This window comes from Phymastichus coffea, unplaced genomic scaffold, assembly GCF_024137745.1.
Source record: "Phymastichus coffea isolate CEN01 unplaced genomic scaffold, Cenicafe_Pcof_1.1 PCOF00039, whole genome shotgun sequence".
NCBI lineage: Eukaryota > Metazoa > Arthropoda > Insecta > Hymenoptera > Eulophidae > Phymastichus > Phymastichus coffea.
The window spans coordinates 129,622-142,326 of record NW_026706850.1 but is presented as its reverse complement, the minus strand read 5'-3'; the positions used below and the strand labels follow the sequence as shown (position 1 = coordinate 142,326).

Sequence of the window (12,705 nt, the reverse complement as noted above, 5' to 3'; positions counted from 1 at the left end):
TCAAATAGTTATCAATAAACTTAATGTTTTACTTATAGTAGTTTCAAAAATCGGAGCAGATAAATTACTTTAAAATGTATGAATCGCATTAACGTTTCAATGACTTATTTTAGCCAATCGTATCATTTTAAATAAACTGCAATTCTTTCTACTTCTGTGAGCTTCTCTTTCATTGATAACTTATTCATTATCAGCTAGACCTATGCTTTACATGTTTTCTATTTTTAACCAATGTTGAAATCAGATATATAAATTAAATAATTTTTTGGTTCCTTGTAAATATACCTACTAGATTGAAAATTGTGTTGAGTTAATCATCTTTTACCTTTAAAAATAAAATATATCCGTTTTACTCATTTTAATTAGTTTTTGTTATTTAAAACTATATCAAGTAAAAAGAAGCTACTTCTTCTAATATTAATTATTTTTGTAACATATAAGTGTAGTTGTGGATCGTACAAAAAGATATAAAATGAAATGTTTTTATAGCAATCATCATAACACATTAAAGTTTATTCTAATAATCATGTGTGATCTTCAATACAAAGTAGTCTTTAGGAACGACGATTGTATCAAAACTGAGTGTGATAATGATTTCCGAGTTTGTTTTGATTGCAATTATAGGACTTGTGTAAGAAGCGTTGCGAATGCGATGTGACAGATGATAAATAATTTTACAATACATTGTAATGACTTTATATTAATTGGATCCTGTTAAATTATATAAAATTATATCTCATACTTAAGGTTATATAATACACAATTAAAAACTCAATGCACTACCACCGATTCTGTAATACATGTATGAGCTCGTTTGAATTTTGTGACAGTTTATACTTGCAAGTGTGCCAAGCACTTTACATTCATGATATAACCGAAAAAGCCGCTATGAGCGCTTTGAAAGTTACTTTTTAACTAAATTTACAAATTGGAAACTGATGGGATCCATAAAGATCACTGTTCATTTTCTTATGGTTATAAAATCACTTTACGGTCACAACACCAATTTATTTATAAATTCACGCAACAAAGAAATTGAATAAATATGAAATAGGTAACTAGTATAAATAATTCAATTATATTGGAAATATGACTGTGAATCAAATGAGTTCATCTGAATACAATAAACTTTGGTTTAATGACAAAAGAATAAATATTTTTTTTACAAGGAAGTTAAAGAGTACAATACAAACACCTTTTAACATTTTTTATTGTTTTATTCTTAACATACAGTTTAAATATACGATCTCGTGTTTGTTTTTTGGATTTCATACATCACGGTAGTATATGATCACTGTGTGTTTGTATACTTTTTTATAAGATAATTATCACATTTTCTCGTTACAATTAATAAAACTTAACGATATTGTAAAATCAACTTCGACGTATATATACGAACGATTATTCATTTTCCAAAGAGACAACTCGAAGACGATGAAAAATAAAAAGTAGAATCAAAAACTAACATGTTATGGAGCGGGAAATAAGAATATGCTAGTATAGAAAAACCACAATTGTCAAAGGACAGTTTAGTACCTATCTCTTCGTAAAAAAATAGAATTCTTTTGTCCTTTCAACTTTGCAACGCGCAATATTGAAAATCACTCGATACCATGAGCAAAGATCATAACGAGACCTGGCTCAATAGTCATATCTTCAGGCATATGAGTGTTGTCACAATGTAGCACGATTACAGCTTGTTTACCGGGCACTCGTTTGCATACGTAGTTGTCGTAAAGTCGCCTTGAATTTTGACGCGTCTCCAGGCTATTGAGTCCCGCAGGCCATTTACGCTCGTGGCAATTTTCCATCAGCTCGTTTATTACGTGCGGCGGACAATTGTGCTCCGACAGTGTCCTCTTAATCATTGTCTACAAAATAATTAGCTTTCTTACTATATTGTTCAATAAATTATTTACCTTTATGAATCAATCAATATTTGAAATGAATTTGACATAACCTTGATTTTAATAAATTAACAAATTAAAAGACTACATTAAACAAAATCTATTTATATGTATTTTTAATGATAAATTTAGCTATATTATACATTAAACAGTTGATATAAAAATTTCAAATTAGATACTGATACTATATAATACCTGAAAATGTATTTGTAAGAGAAAAAAAACGTTTTCTCTGATATATCTTAGTATTAGAATTTCAATTTTTTCTGTGTACCAAAATTCACGCTACCTGCAACAAATCATCTGGAGTAGAAATCATGCCTCCCCATCGAGTAACTCTAGCTCTGGGCAAAGTAGCAGACCATCTAGCAATTTCATCCTTTTCCATTTGCTCAGCAATGTCTCTCATAATAGGATTAGAGACTCTCATTGCTCTCATAAAGTCTTTTAATAAGTGTATCTCTCTCTTTTGTTCGTTGAGTTGTAACTGATGTTCACCTAATTCCCTTCTCATATCAGACATTTGCTTGTGCTGAGTTTGAATGAGATTCCTGAGCTCCCTGACGCAGTTATGATTCTTCATCTCATCCTTGGGGATGATTAGGCCACAGCCTTCATCACAAGTAACAGGTCGTTTGGGATTGAATTCACATTCTTCCAAGTGTTGCCCTAGGGTATCCAATTTGATATCTTGCTGACAACCATGAACATAGTTGTCACACTTGATACGTAACCTTGCCAGAAGATTTCTTAAAATTCTTGGAGCTGGTGACAATTGAGCTGTTGTGGTTGGAGTACGATCTAACGGACAGGTAGGTTGACGATTGATCCATTCAGTCATACAAATACGACAGAATGCATGCTCACAAGCTGGTGCCTATGCAACAATTCAGACAATTAGGTACAACTTGTTTATAAAACATCATCTCACCTGTATTATAGAAATATAGGAAACCTGCACAGGATCTTGTAACACTCCAGAGCAAATAGGACAGATCAGTTCTTCATCGACAGGTCCTTGGAATCGATTGACATCAAAGCCCATTCTCTCACTTCGTGTTTACTGTCGCATGAATGAACGTCTCGCTCTCTTTCTCTTTATTTTTTTCTCACAGGTATTCAGTCTGTTCAATCAATACGATTTTATTATCAAGAACAAACACAACGAATGTTGGAGCGTCTGCTGCACGATCATCTTGACGAAGGTCGAAAAACCTAAAAATAAGAGGGCAAGATAAATCCAAACTACTTTTAGGGACTGCTAGGAGTAGAACGGAGTCGGTCAGAGTAAGAAAGTGACACGCTCGCATATGCAAGATACACACGAAAACGCACTTACGAGACAAAATCGTGGTCTACACGCGGGATTTCCGTCGAGCTGGTTTCTTGCGATTGTTCAGGAGAACGCCAACAAGCACCATGGATGCAATAAACTATATAAAGCCAAAGCTGCCTACATACACGTACAAAACGTCGCTGTCGCTGCGGCAACAAGCGGGTCAATTTACTATATATGTTCTCTTTCTTCTCTCTTGACAAAAATCCCTCACTCCTGCGTTTGTAAACTGACTATGTAGATCTTCCATCTCTTTCCCCGTACGTACATGTGTATATATATGTTTTGTATGTTTGCACTGGTTTGATGAGGTGAACAACAGATGTCACGTCAATGATCTTTTGAAGTTTGAGTGTCGATAAATGTAGAGTTCTTTCTCTTTTCCTCAATTTACAGCGGGACCGTTTAAGACGGTGTTCAACTTCAAAGCTTTTTTTCTCGAATATTTAAATATTAGGTGATGAGTTAACACATCAATCAAAGTTGTAATTTCTATAGATATCTATAAAATAATTAGTTAAGTAAATATGACTAATAATATACGTAAGAAAGTGCTATTAAAGAAATTCATGTACAAACTTGTATATGATAATTTAATACCGATTTAATTTAATTTTTACATTGATAAATATGTTCGACGAATAATTTCTATTAATTTTCGATATCGTATACCGTTCAAAATATTTTGCCGAAAATATTTTTTTCGTCGATAATTTTTCTAGCTTAAAATTTACATTGAAATACAAAATCCTCTCTATTTCTTATATATCAATTTTGACGATATCATTGATAGTATTATTTTTCTTCTAAGTATAGAATGCTGTTTCTTTTCCCTACTCTTTTATATTAATTTTTATAAAGTTTTGTGTACACTTCGATTTTGTGTTCCATTGAAAATGCAAACTTTTTCTATGTAGTAAAATGCAAATATTCCTCTATTTTCCCTACCTTTTTATATCATTTCTTTGAAGTGGAAAACTTCAACCTTTTGTCTTATTGAAAATGCAAATTTTTTCTCAAAAATATCACTCATCGATTGTATTATTAGTCGTGCATTAAAATGCAAAATGCCCTTTGAAGAGCAACGCAGTACTTTATTAAAGTGCAGCATCTATTCTCTCTCTCCTCTTTGTATTAGTGAGACAATAATAGCCTTACCCGAGGTCAGTGAACGAGCAATGCAGTTACACGCGAATGTACCGGGATAAAGCGGCCGCTAAAATTTTACAGTGATAATGAATCGATAAGGATTTTGTAAAAATTTCTTGTCTTATATTATCATTGATTTCGGCAAACGTATCTGGTACAATTGTAAAACTAGCATGTCACACATAATTAAAATATTTGTCGAATTTTCCAACTATATATATCCTATTTTCTCTATCTTAAAAAAAATGATGAATCACCGGCATCCAGCGTTGTGATTGGTTGATGCTAAAAAGAGCGTGAAATTTTGAATTTTCGCATACTTTGAAATATTTCTATTATACGTCTAGGAGTGTGATATTTATATTTCAGCAGTAAATTTAGTTTATGATTGCTTAACATGGATAATAATCTGCAAGAATAGAAACATGACGTTAACAAATCGTTTTGAGAACATAAGACGTTATGTTTTGAAATTATCAGTACAAATCGTTAATTTTATAACTTTCTGAAATACTGAAATTAATATCATCATGTTAAAATTTGGTAGAAATAGAAAGAAAATAAATAGAATAAAATAGATGAAAATACATTTTTATTTTTCGTAAATTGTAAATTAAGAAGTGTGCGAGTAATTATCAGAATATTAAACCCATCAAATTTGAAGAATATTCACGGGCATTTTTATATAGGCAACAAAAGCACACGATATTAAATGTATTGCTCATACTAATAAGATAAGATTAGAACTGTAACCACTACTATTCAGTATGTAAAGTTTAGTGTTGTATAATAATATAATTTATTGATCGTAAGTTGAATTAATCTTTTGGAATTAAGCTTTCCGATATATCTTGAAATGAGTAAAAATTTATCGGTTTTTGTGAAAAATGGGTGCAAGTTCTATTTTTATCATCAATGTATAGTGATGTATGTAGCCTATTTTAAACAGCATGATTTATTTGTGCCCATTAGAATCTCCAAGTTGACACGTAAAAGATTCAAATAATATAATAAATATCATTAGTATTTTAAAAAATGAGTATCACCTATTGATTATCTTACACTGTTGTATTAAAATTGAAAAACGACTAATATTTTATATAATTTTTCAAAATGATACTTTTTAGCTTTATTTTATCTTATTATATCAACTGAATAAATTCACATAACATCTATCAAGTATTTCTCACGTACACAATTTTTCATTAATAACAATCAGATTGATTAACGTTTTATTTATTTTGCGCCAACAAAGTATTCGATATGTTTGCACAATCTGATATGAGATAATAAATACAATCAAGATTATGATGTGTGTAATAAGTGACGGTATATCATACGAAGTAGACACTTTGCGTAGTGCTAACATTGCAATAGTAAATATATATTTTGTTCATTTGTTTCCTGTGATTACTTGTACTTTGCAAGTATTATAATATTTTTTAAATATATCTTTTAAATATTTTATTTTTCAAGAAGGTTTAAACTATCATTTACAAACCATTTGCAACTTTAGAGAATGATTTTGTTTGAAAAATTGTAACAAATAGGAGCTATCCGATCTAATATTCGATTTTATTAGTTACAAACTATTCCCATTGTAACGGTAAACCACAGAAATATCTTATAATAAAGATATAGAAAAATATATGCTATTTTTAAATTTATCAATGATTTGTCATTAAAATATTTTTCCCAAACACTGCATTATTTTTTTATTGGAATTTCATAGTCGTATTTTTTGTTGTAAATATTTGATTAGTAACTTTGATTTCTTAATATTTAAATGAATCCTTATTACTTAGATTGTAAGATATTTTTGTTACAAGAAAATTATATATTTTTACCTTCCGACGAAATCAAAAGATTTCCCAAAATTAAAAGTAAATTGACGACTCGAAAATGTGGTACTTTTATTATTGGTAAAATAGACCAATGTTCTTAATATATGTGTATTAGTTGTGTATGTATAATACTTTATTAATATATAAATGATGTATACAGAAATAATTACATTAGATATGAAAGCGATGAAAATTATATAAATATGTTCTGTTTTATTGATAAAAATAATATATATTAATATAAAAATCAAGTATAAGTTGTGAATATATTTTATCATCAGGATTTAAATACAAAAGTATGAAGTTTATTTGATATCACAAAAAAAAATAATTTATATTGGCTCAAGTCGAGCCCACAGTCCGCCTTGCACCACCGGCAAAAAACTTCTTGGATCCATCACGAGTGGAATAGTCGTCTTGGGAGATAACATTACTCTGCATTTTCTTAGGATCGTTACCATAAGAATCTTTACTTCAATATAACCAAGTCTCAATCCTGGACACATCCTCGGTCCCCTACCAAATGGTAGATACGTAAATTGTGTTATTTCCGTTCTGGTATCGTGATTAAACCGTTCAGGATTGAACATGAATGGATTATCCCAGTATTTTTCGTCAGTATGTAGGCTTTGGGTTGGTATGATAACAAGATTTCCTGGGCGTAATGTGCATTTCAAGCCATCAGCTCCGATAAGGGTTGTCTTTTCATTGCAAACTTTGGCAAAGACTTCCAAAATAGGATTCAATCTCATTGACTCTTTGATTACCTGTTCCAAGTAAGCCATTTCCTTTAAAGCATCATACGACACGTATCCTTCGTGTCTATCCAACGTATCGCGAATCTCCTTTCTTAATTTCTCTTGTACCTCCGTGTGCTGCGACAACCTGAACAATGCGAAACTTGCGATACTCGCGACAGTTTCGAATGCATCAACGAAAAATGAACTAAGGATACTCAAAACGAAACTCTCATCCACGTCGATAGCTTCGTCCATTGCCATATGTAAAAAGTCTTCGTGTAGCTTTCCTTTTTCCTTTCTTCTACTCTTAGAAACATTCTTCGCCAGATCAGCAAAGTATTCTTGTACCTCGTTCGGTGCGAAACTAACGTGGAAGGTCTTAGCTAACCCTCTGACGAAGAAATTGAGAGTTTGCCTGATGCCATTCGTCCAGTTAGGTTCGAACAGTTTCTCAGCTATCTCGACGAAACTTTCCTCGTGCTCAATGCCGAATCCTGCGCTGCACACTATCTCGCCGGTAAATCTGAAGCAGAGATCTCGAAGCTCCACTTCTGCTCGACCTAACCGATCAAGATACTCGTCGAAGTTCGCCGACACTCGACGCATTGTCTCGAACATGATTTTCAATTTCTTTAAGGACATACCACTTAACAGCCTACGACGACTTTCTCGCCAAGTATCGTCGACGGCGAAAAATGGATTTTTTGAGAGAAACCAATCGCGATGCTCATCCAAATGGGTAACGTTGTTACAAAAATTTGAGAATTTCTTGACAATGATCGTATGGATCAACTCGGGATCACGCACTAACAAGACGGGAGTTCGTAGTAGAAACATGCCGAACATACTTGAATCTGAACACTTGTAAAGTCTTTTGCATATCATATTAAGATTTTCACGAAAACACAACATTGACAAAATATTGCCGAATCCTGGAACAGCCGATTCTGCACTTTTTAATCCTTGCTTTTTCCAGTAGTTGTAAGGCCATGTTAAATAGTAGTACACGGCGATCAGTGCACAGAAGATAACTAATAGCACATAGAAGAACGACATTGTGAGAACTGCATTGCTAAAAACTTCATCTCCTTATATAAATTAACAAACTTTTTTACGTTCTGATAGCAGAGATTAATTTTATCAAGCATAAGAAAGTACGAAATCATATGACTAAATGAAAACAGAAACACGTGATGCGGAGTCACGCGTTTTATCGATCTTGTATTTTCAGTGTATTTATAAAAAATGATTCTGTATCGATTATTTCATATTGAATGTTAATCAGAGACTCAGGTTGAACATGTCGGCAATTCAAATGTTTAAATATACTGTTTTATAAAATACAATATTTTAATTTAAAAAAGTTTTTTTTCTCTTATTTCTTAATTTGTTAATATAACACAATTCTTGTATCATCAAGGACTGTTATATCCTAATATTCAACTTTACCATAGTAGGTTATCTAACAAGTATGTAAAAGTAGATTCTTGCCTCGTGTTTGGTTTACACCCGTATAAAGCAAGGATGGAAAAGCATATAAGACGACAAATTCTTGCCCTTTATCTCGCCTCGTGTGCCTTTTTACCCACACTTCGTCCGGACGTAAATCTCGAACGAGGAAAGAATATAATTTCGACATTACGTTTGCTAAGTACGTCTTTCCCGCACGCTTGGCGAAAAACGAGTGTTGAAAATTGTACTTTCCGCACGTCGAAAAAAAAAAAAAAATATTGGCATGACACATGTTCAGGAAAGAGTTTCTCGTCTCGTATGCCTTTTTATCTTCGCTTCGCTCGGGCGTAAACACCACACGAGACCAGAATCTACTTTCCGGAATTTGTATCGAATTGTACTATTTCTGCTCTGGTTGAGTAATTTACTATTTGAAAACAACTTGTACATGCGGGAAAGTCGTACTTTGCGCATGGTGCTTTGAAGTATTTGCAACACTTGAGTTTAATTAATATAGAACTTTATACTTAACATAATACTTATGTATTTTTAGTTTTCATTCTGTTTAACATTGTTTAACATCAACATAAAAGATATTAATAATAATTTAACATCATAATTGATTAAACAAATAAGTTGAAAAATTTTCGACGTCGTTGCTAATTAATGCTAATCTGCCCATTGTGTATGTTTTGAATTTTTGTAACAAATTTTTTTAATAACAACAAAATTAAAATTCTTATTTAATGGTTAAGTTACTTTAGTTACAATATTGATGAAGATCTTCTGATAAACTAATTTGAACTGATTATTTATAAATACAAAGTTGGTTTATTTATAAGATTCAAAATATAGAACTAAATATTCAGAATCAAGGAGCAAATTATTAGCAAAGATTTTATAAGTAATTTAGAGATAGTTTATTTATAAACTTATTTTTATTTGGTATAATTATTTGTATGGTTAATTTTATTCAAAAATAAAATGTTAGGTACAAAGTACAAATATAGAATAACAGTTAAATATATAAAAAAGTTAAACTATCAAATTTCAGAAAAAGTATTTTCATTCTTCTTTATAATTAAATTTCTTATCATTCCATATTAGAACATAAGAAGTTCATTAATTAATTTTGTTTCAAATTTCACAAAAAGTTCATCTACAACTACCGGTAGAAAACTCTTTTGATTCATTTTAAGTGTTAAAGTTATTTCATCCGTTGTTTGCATTTTATATTTTTTAAGAGCGAAATTAAAAGGATTTTTAGTTCCAAAAGAGAAAAATTTATTCCGGGACAAATCCTTGAGCCTTCATCAAATGGTAGAAATGTTATGTGTCATCAGCACATTTCTATAATTTTTGGATCAAATACGTTTGGATTGTATCAACATTTTTCGTCGATTTCGAGATTTTTTATAAATATAATAGCTATGTTTCCTAGTTTAAGAGTGCAGTTTTGACCATCTGATTGAAAATACAGTGACTAGGAGCAAAACTTTATAGAGGCCCGTTTCGAACAACGGTATACGAAACGGGCCGAAAAAAAATTTCTAATGTAAAATGCTGCTTTCTTCTTTTTTTGACTTTATTAATATCGAAACGAACAATAAGCTAAATTGTTTTTGGGATATATAATAACTTATCAGTCTGTGCTTACTATTCTTTTGTTTCGGATACTCCACGCCTCTTTTCTTCAGACATTGATTATAACTGATTAATGTTAAATCTCAGATTAAAAGTAAAAAGAGATTATGATGATATAATGACTGAAAAAGTTTCGTGATTCTGTTAATGGCTCTATACTATCTATCATATATTACAAGTACCAGTACATGGTTCTGAAAGATATTTCAATATTGCTTTGTTTTTTTTATAAAACAACACTAATACTATGTTTGTATTCTTTTTCTTATTCGTTAAGTATTTGAAGATGAAATTACTACAATAATTTAAATACAGGTCCACTAATGATGATCATTTGATCAGGAATGGAAATGTTCTTTGTTTTGCGTACTATTATCTCTGGAAGTATTATGAAAAGAAACATTGTTGTCATTACTCATTATTTTTCATTACTTTAAAATACTGCAATATTTAAGTAGTAGAGCTGTCAACATTTCTATAATGCAATTTTATATAGTTGTCTCACCGGTTTTTTACTAAATTGAGTATTTAATTAGCAAAGTTTATTTCTAGAAAACATTTAAAAATATAGATTTAGATATAGGATTAATATAAATTTAAGAATAAAATAAAAGAAATTAAAATATGATTCGCTAAATTGATTCATTTTTTAATATTACTATTGAAAACAATCAATTTCCAACTCAATCGATTCAATTATTTAACCACAACAATTGAAGATTTGATGAGCTAATAAACTGAATTGAGCTTAAGTAAATTGTAAAATAGATTTTATCAATTCCACTATCAATAAAAAAAGGAGATAATCATACGAAGATTAATTAAGCGGTTACAAATAAATGCGAATAAAAGTTATAATCTACATTTCAGGTTCTGGAAAATGGTAAGTAAATTTGAAATAGAACGAATTATATTAAATGGAAGATACCAATAAATATGGTGTTTCTTTTAATAAAATACAATAAAACAGTAATAGAGTATATATTTTACTTCAATGTTGTACATGAAAATATATTACTTATTTATTAAGTACATCTCTATTTTATTTTTAATAAAAATCAGTCGAAGCATGCTTTCTATTTTAGATTTTTTCCAATTGTACAAGTATTTTTCCTTTTACAGCTGGTAGAAAACTCCGTTGATCCATTTCCAAAGAAGTCACTGTCTTATCTGTGGTTTTAATTTTGAATTTTTGTAAAACCGAGATTAAAAGTACTTTTATTTCCAATAAACCGAACCTCATCCCTGGGCACATTCTTGGGCCTTTGCCAAATGGAAGAAACACGAACTTCGTCACTTCATTTTTATTAAATCTATCTGGATTGAACACATGGGGGTTATCCCAATATTTTTCATCCTTGTGTAGACTTTTGGTGGGTATAATGACTATATTTCCGGGTTGGAGAGTGCATTTTTGACCGTCCGATCCCTCGAGTGTCGTTGTTGTAGTGCAGATTTTCGCATTAATTTCCAATATTGGATTCAGTCTTAGTGTCTCGTTAATTACATTATCAATGTAAGACATTTCCTTTATAGATTCGTACGTCAATTCTCCGTTACATGAATCTAAAGTATCGAGAATCTCTTTACGTAAATTATCTTGTATTCTTTGGTTCCATGCTAATCTATAAAGAACATTTATCGCTACGTTGGTCACAGTATCGAATCCGTTAAAAAGCACAGAACTCAATATGCTCAATACCATATTTTCATTTACATCATTTACATCTTCAAAATTTTCTATAATCATGTGCAGCAAATCTCCGTAATTCCTTTCTTTTTCCATTTTATAATTTTCGATGATATTTTTTGATAAATATTTGAAAAATCGTTGTGACTCTATTGGCATAAAACTGATACCAGTGACTTTAGCTGAACTACGTAAAAAAAAATTTAGCAACTGTCTAATAGCTCGAAACCATGTAGATTCAAACATTTTATTTATCATCACGTCAAAATTGCCTTCAGGTTTTATACCAAATCCAACCTGGAAAATGATTTCACAGATTAATCTGTAGCACATATCTCTTAATTCAATTTCTGAATGATTAATGCGATCGAAATGTTCATCGAAACAAACAGACACTCGTTGCATAAATTGTAATATAAGTTTGAGCTTTTTTTGCGACATTCCGCTGATTACAAGTTTGCGACTATTCTTCCAAGTCTCACCGACAGCGAAGAAAGGATTTTTTGATAAGAATTCGTCGCGATGCTCGTCGAGATATACTAAATTATTTTCAAAAGCAGCAAATTTTGTAACTAATACTTTTTGTACTAATTCTGGATCTCGGACAATCAGAGTTGGAGTCCGCAAATGGAACATGCCAATCATACTCGCGTTGGGCGAGCAATTTCTGTAAATTCTGTCACTGATGAAATTTAAATTTTCACGAAAGAGTAGCATCGGCAAAGTATTGCCAAATCCCGGGACGATTGTCTTCGCATATTCCATACCTTGTTTTTTCCAGTAATCGTACGGCCATGTCAAGTAGTAGTAAAGAATAAATAAAAACACAACGATCAGTGGTAAAACAAGAATCATTTTGAGTAACAGTGTAAGAGCAACTGATTCGGAAAGGTTTTTAATGTCGTTATGCAAGGTTCAGATACAAAGGTTAAGTATCTTATCA

General features: G+C 31.1%; 3 protein-coding genes across 5 annotated transcripts; all 3 read right to left on the bottom strand.

Moving 5' to 3' along the window:
* Positions 1-649: 649 nt before the first annotated feature.
* On the bottom strand, positions 650-3,461 carry LOC131663941 (E3 ubiquitin-protein ligase NRDP1). Its single transcript, XM_058934729.1, has 4 exons — positions 3,247-3,461; positions 2,863-3,122; positions 2,197-2,784; positions 650-1,871 (listed from the first exon to the last, which is right to left on the bottom strand). The coding sequence occupies exons 2-4, from the start codon at positions 2,950-2,952 to the stop codon at positions 1,602-1,604; spliced, it is 948 nt and encodes a 315-aa protein (XP_058790712.1). The 5' UTR covers positions 2,953-3,122; positions 3,247-3,461; the 3' UTR covers positions 650-1,601.
* A 3,107-nt stretch (positions 3,462-6,568) lies between these two features.
* On the bottom strand, positions 6,569-8,032 carry LOC131663932 (cytochrome P450 6j1-like). Its single transcript, XM_058934718.1, has one exon. The coding sequence runs from the start codon at positions 8,030-8,032 to the stop codon at positions 6,569-6,571; it is 1,464 nt and encodes a 487-aa protein (XP_058790701.1).
* Positions 8,033-11,082: 3,050 nt separating this feature from the next.
* LOC131664019 (cytochrome P450 3A19-like) lies at positions 11,083-12,646 on the bottom strand. 3 transcript variants are annotated; one of them, XM_058934847.1, is made up of 2 exons: positions 12,530-12,621; positions 11,083-12,059 (listed from the first exon to the last, which is right to left on the bottom strand). In XM_058934847.1, exon 2 carries the CDS (start codon positions 12,018-12,020, stop codon positions 11,154-11,156), a length of 867 nt encoding a protein of 288 aa, XP_058790830.1. In that variant the 5' UTR covers positions 12,021-12,059; positions 12,530-12,621; the 3' UTR covers positions 11,083-11,153. The 3 variants fall into 3 exon arrangements, with proteins under 3 accessions (XP_058790830.1, XP_058790828.1, XP_058790829.1); XM_058934846.1 differs by having other exon boundaries at positions 11,529-11,697; positions 11,775-12,646; XM_058934845.1 differs by having other exon boundaries at positions 11,083-12,646.
* Positions 12,647-12,705: the final 59 nt, after the last annotated feature.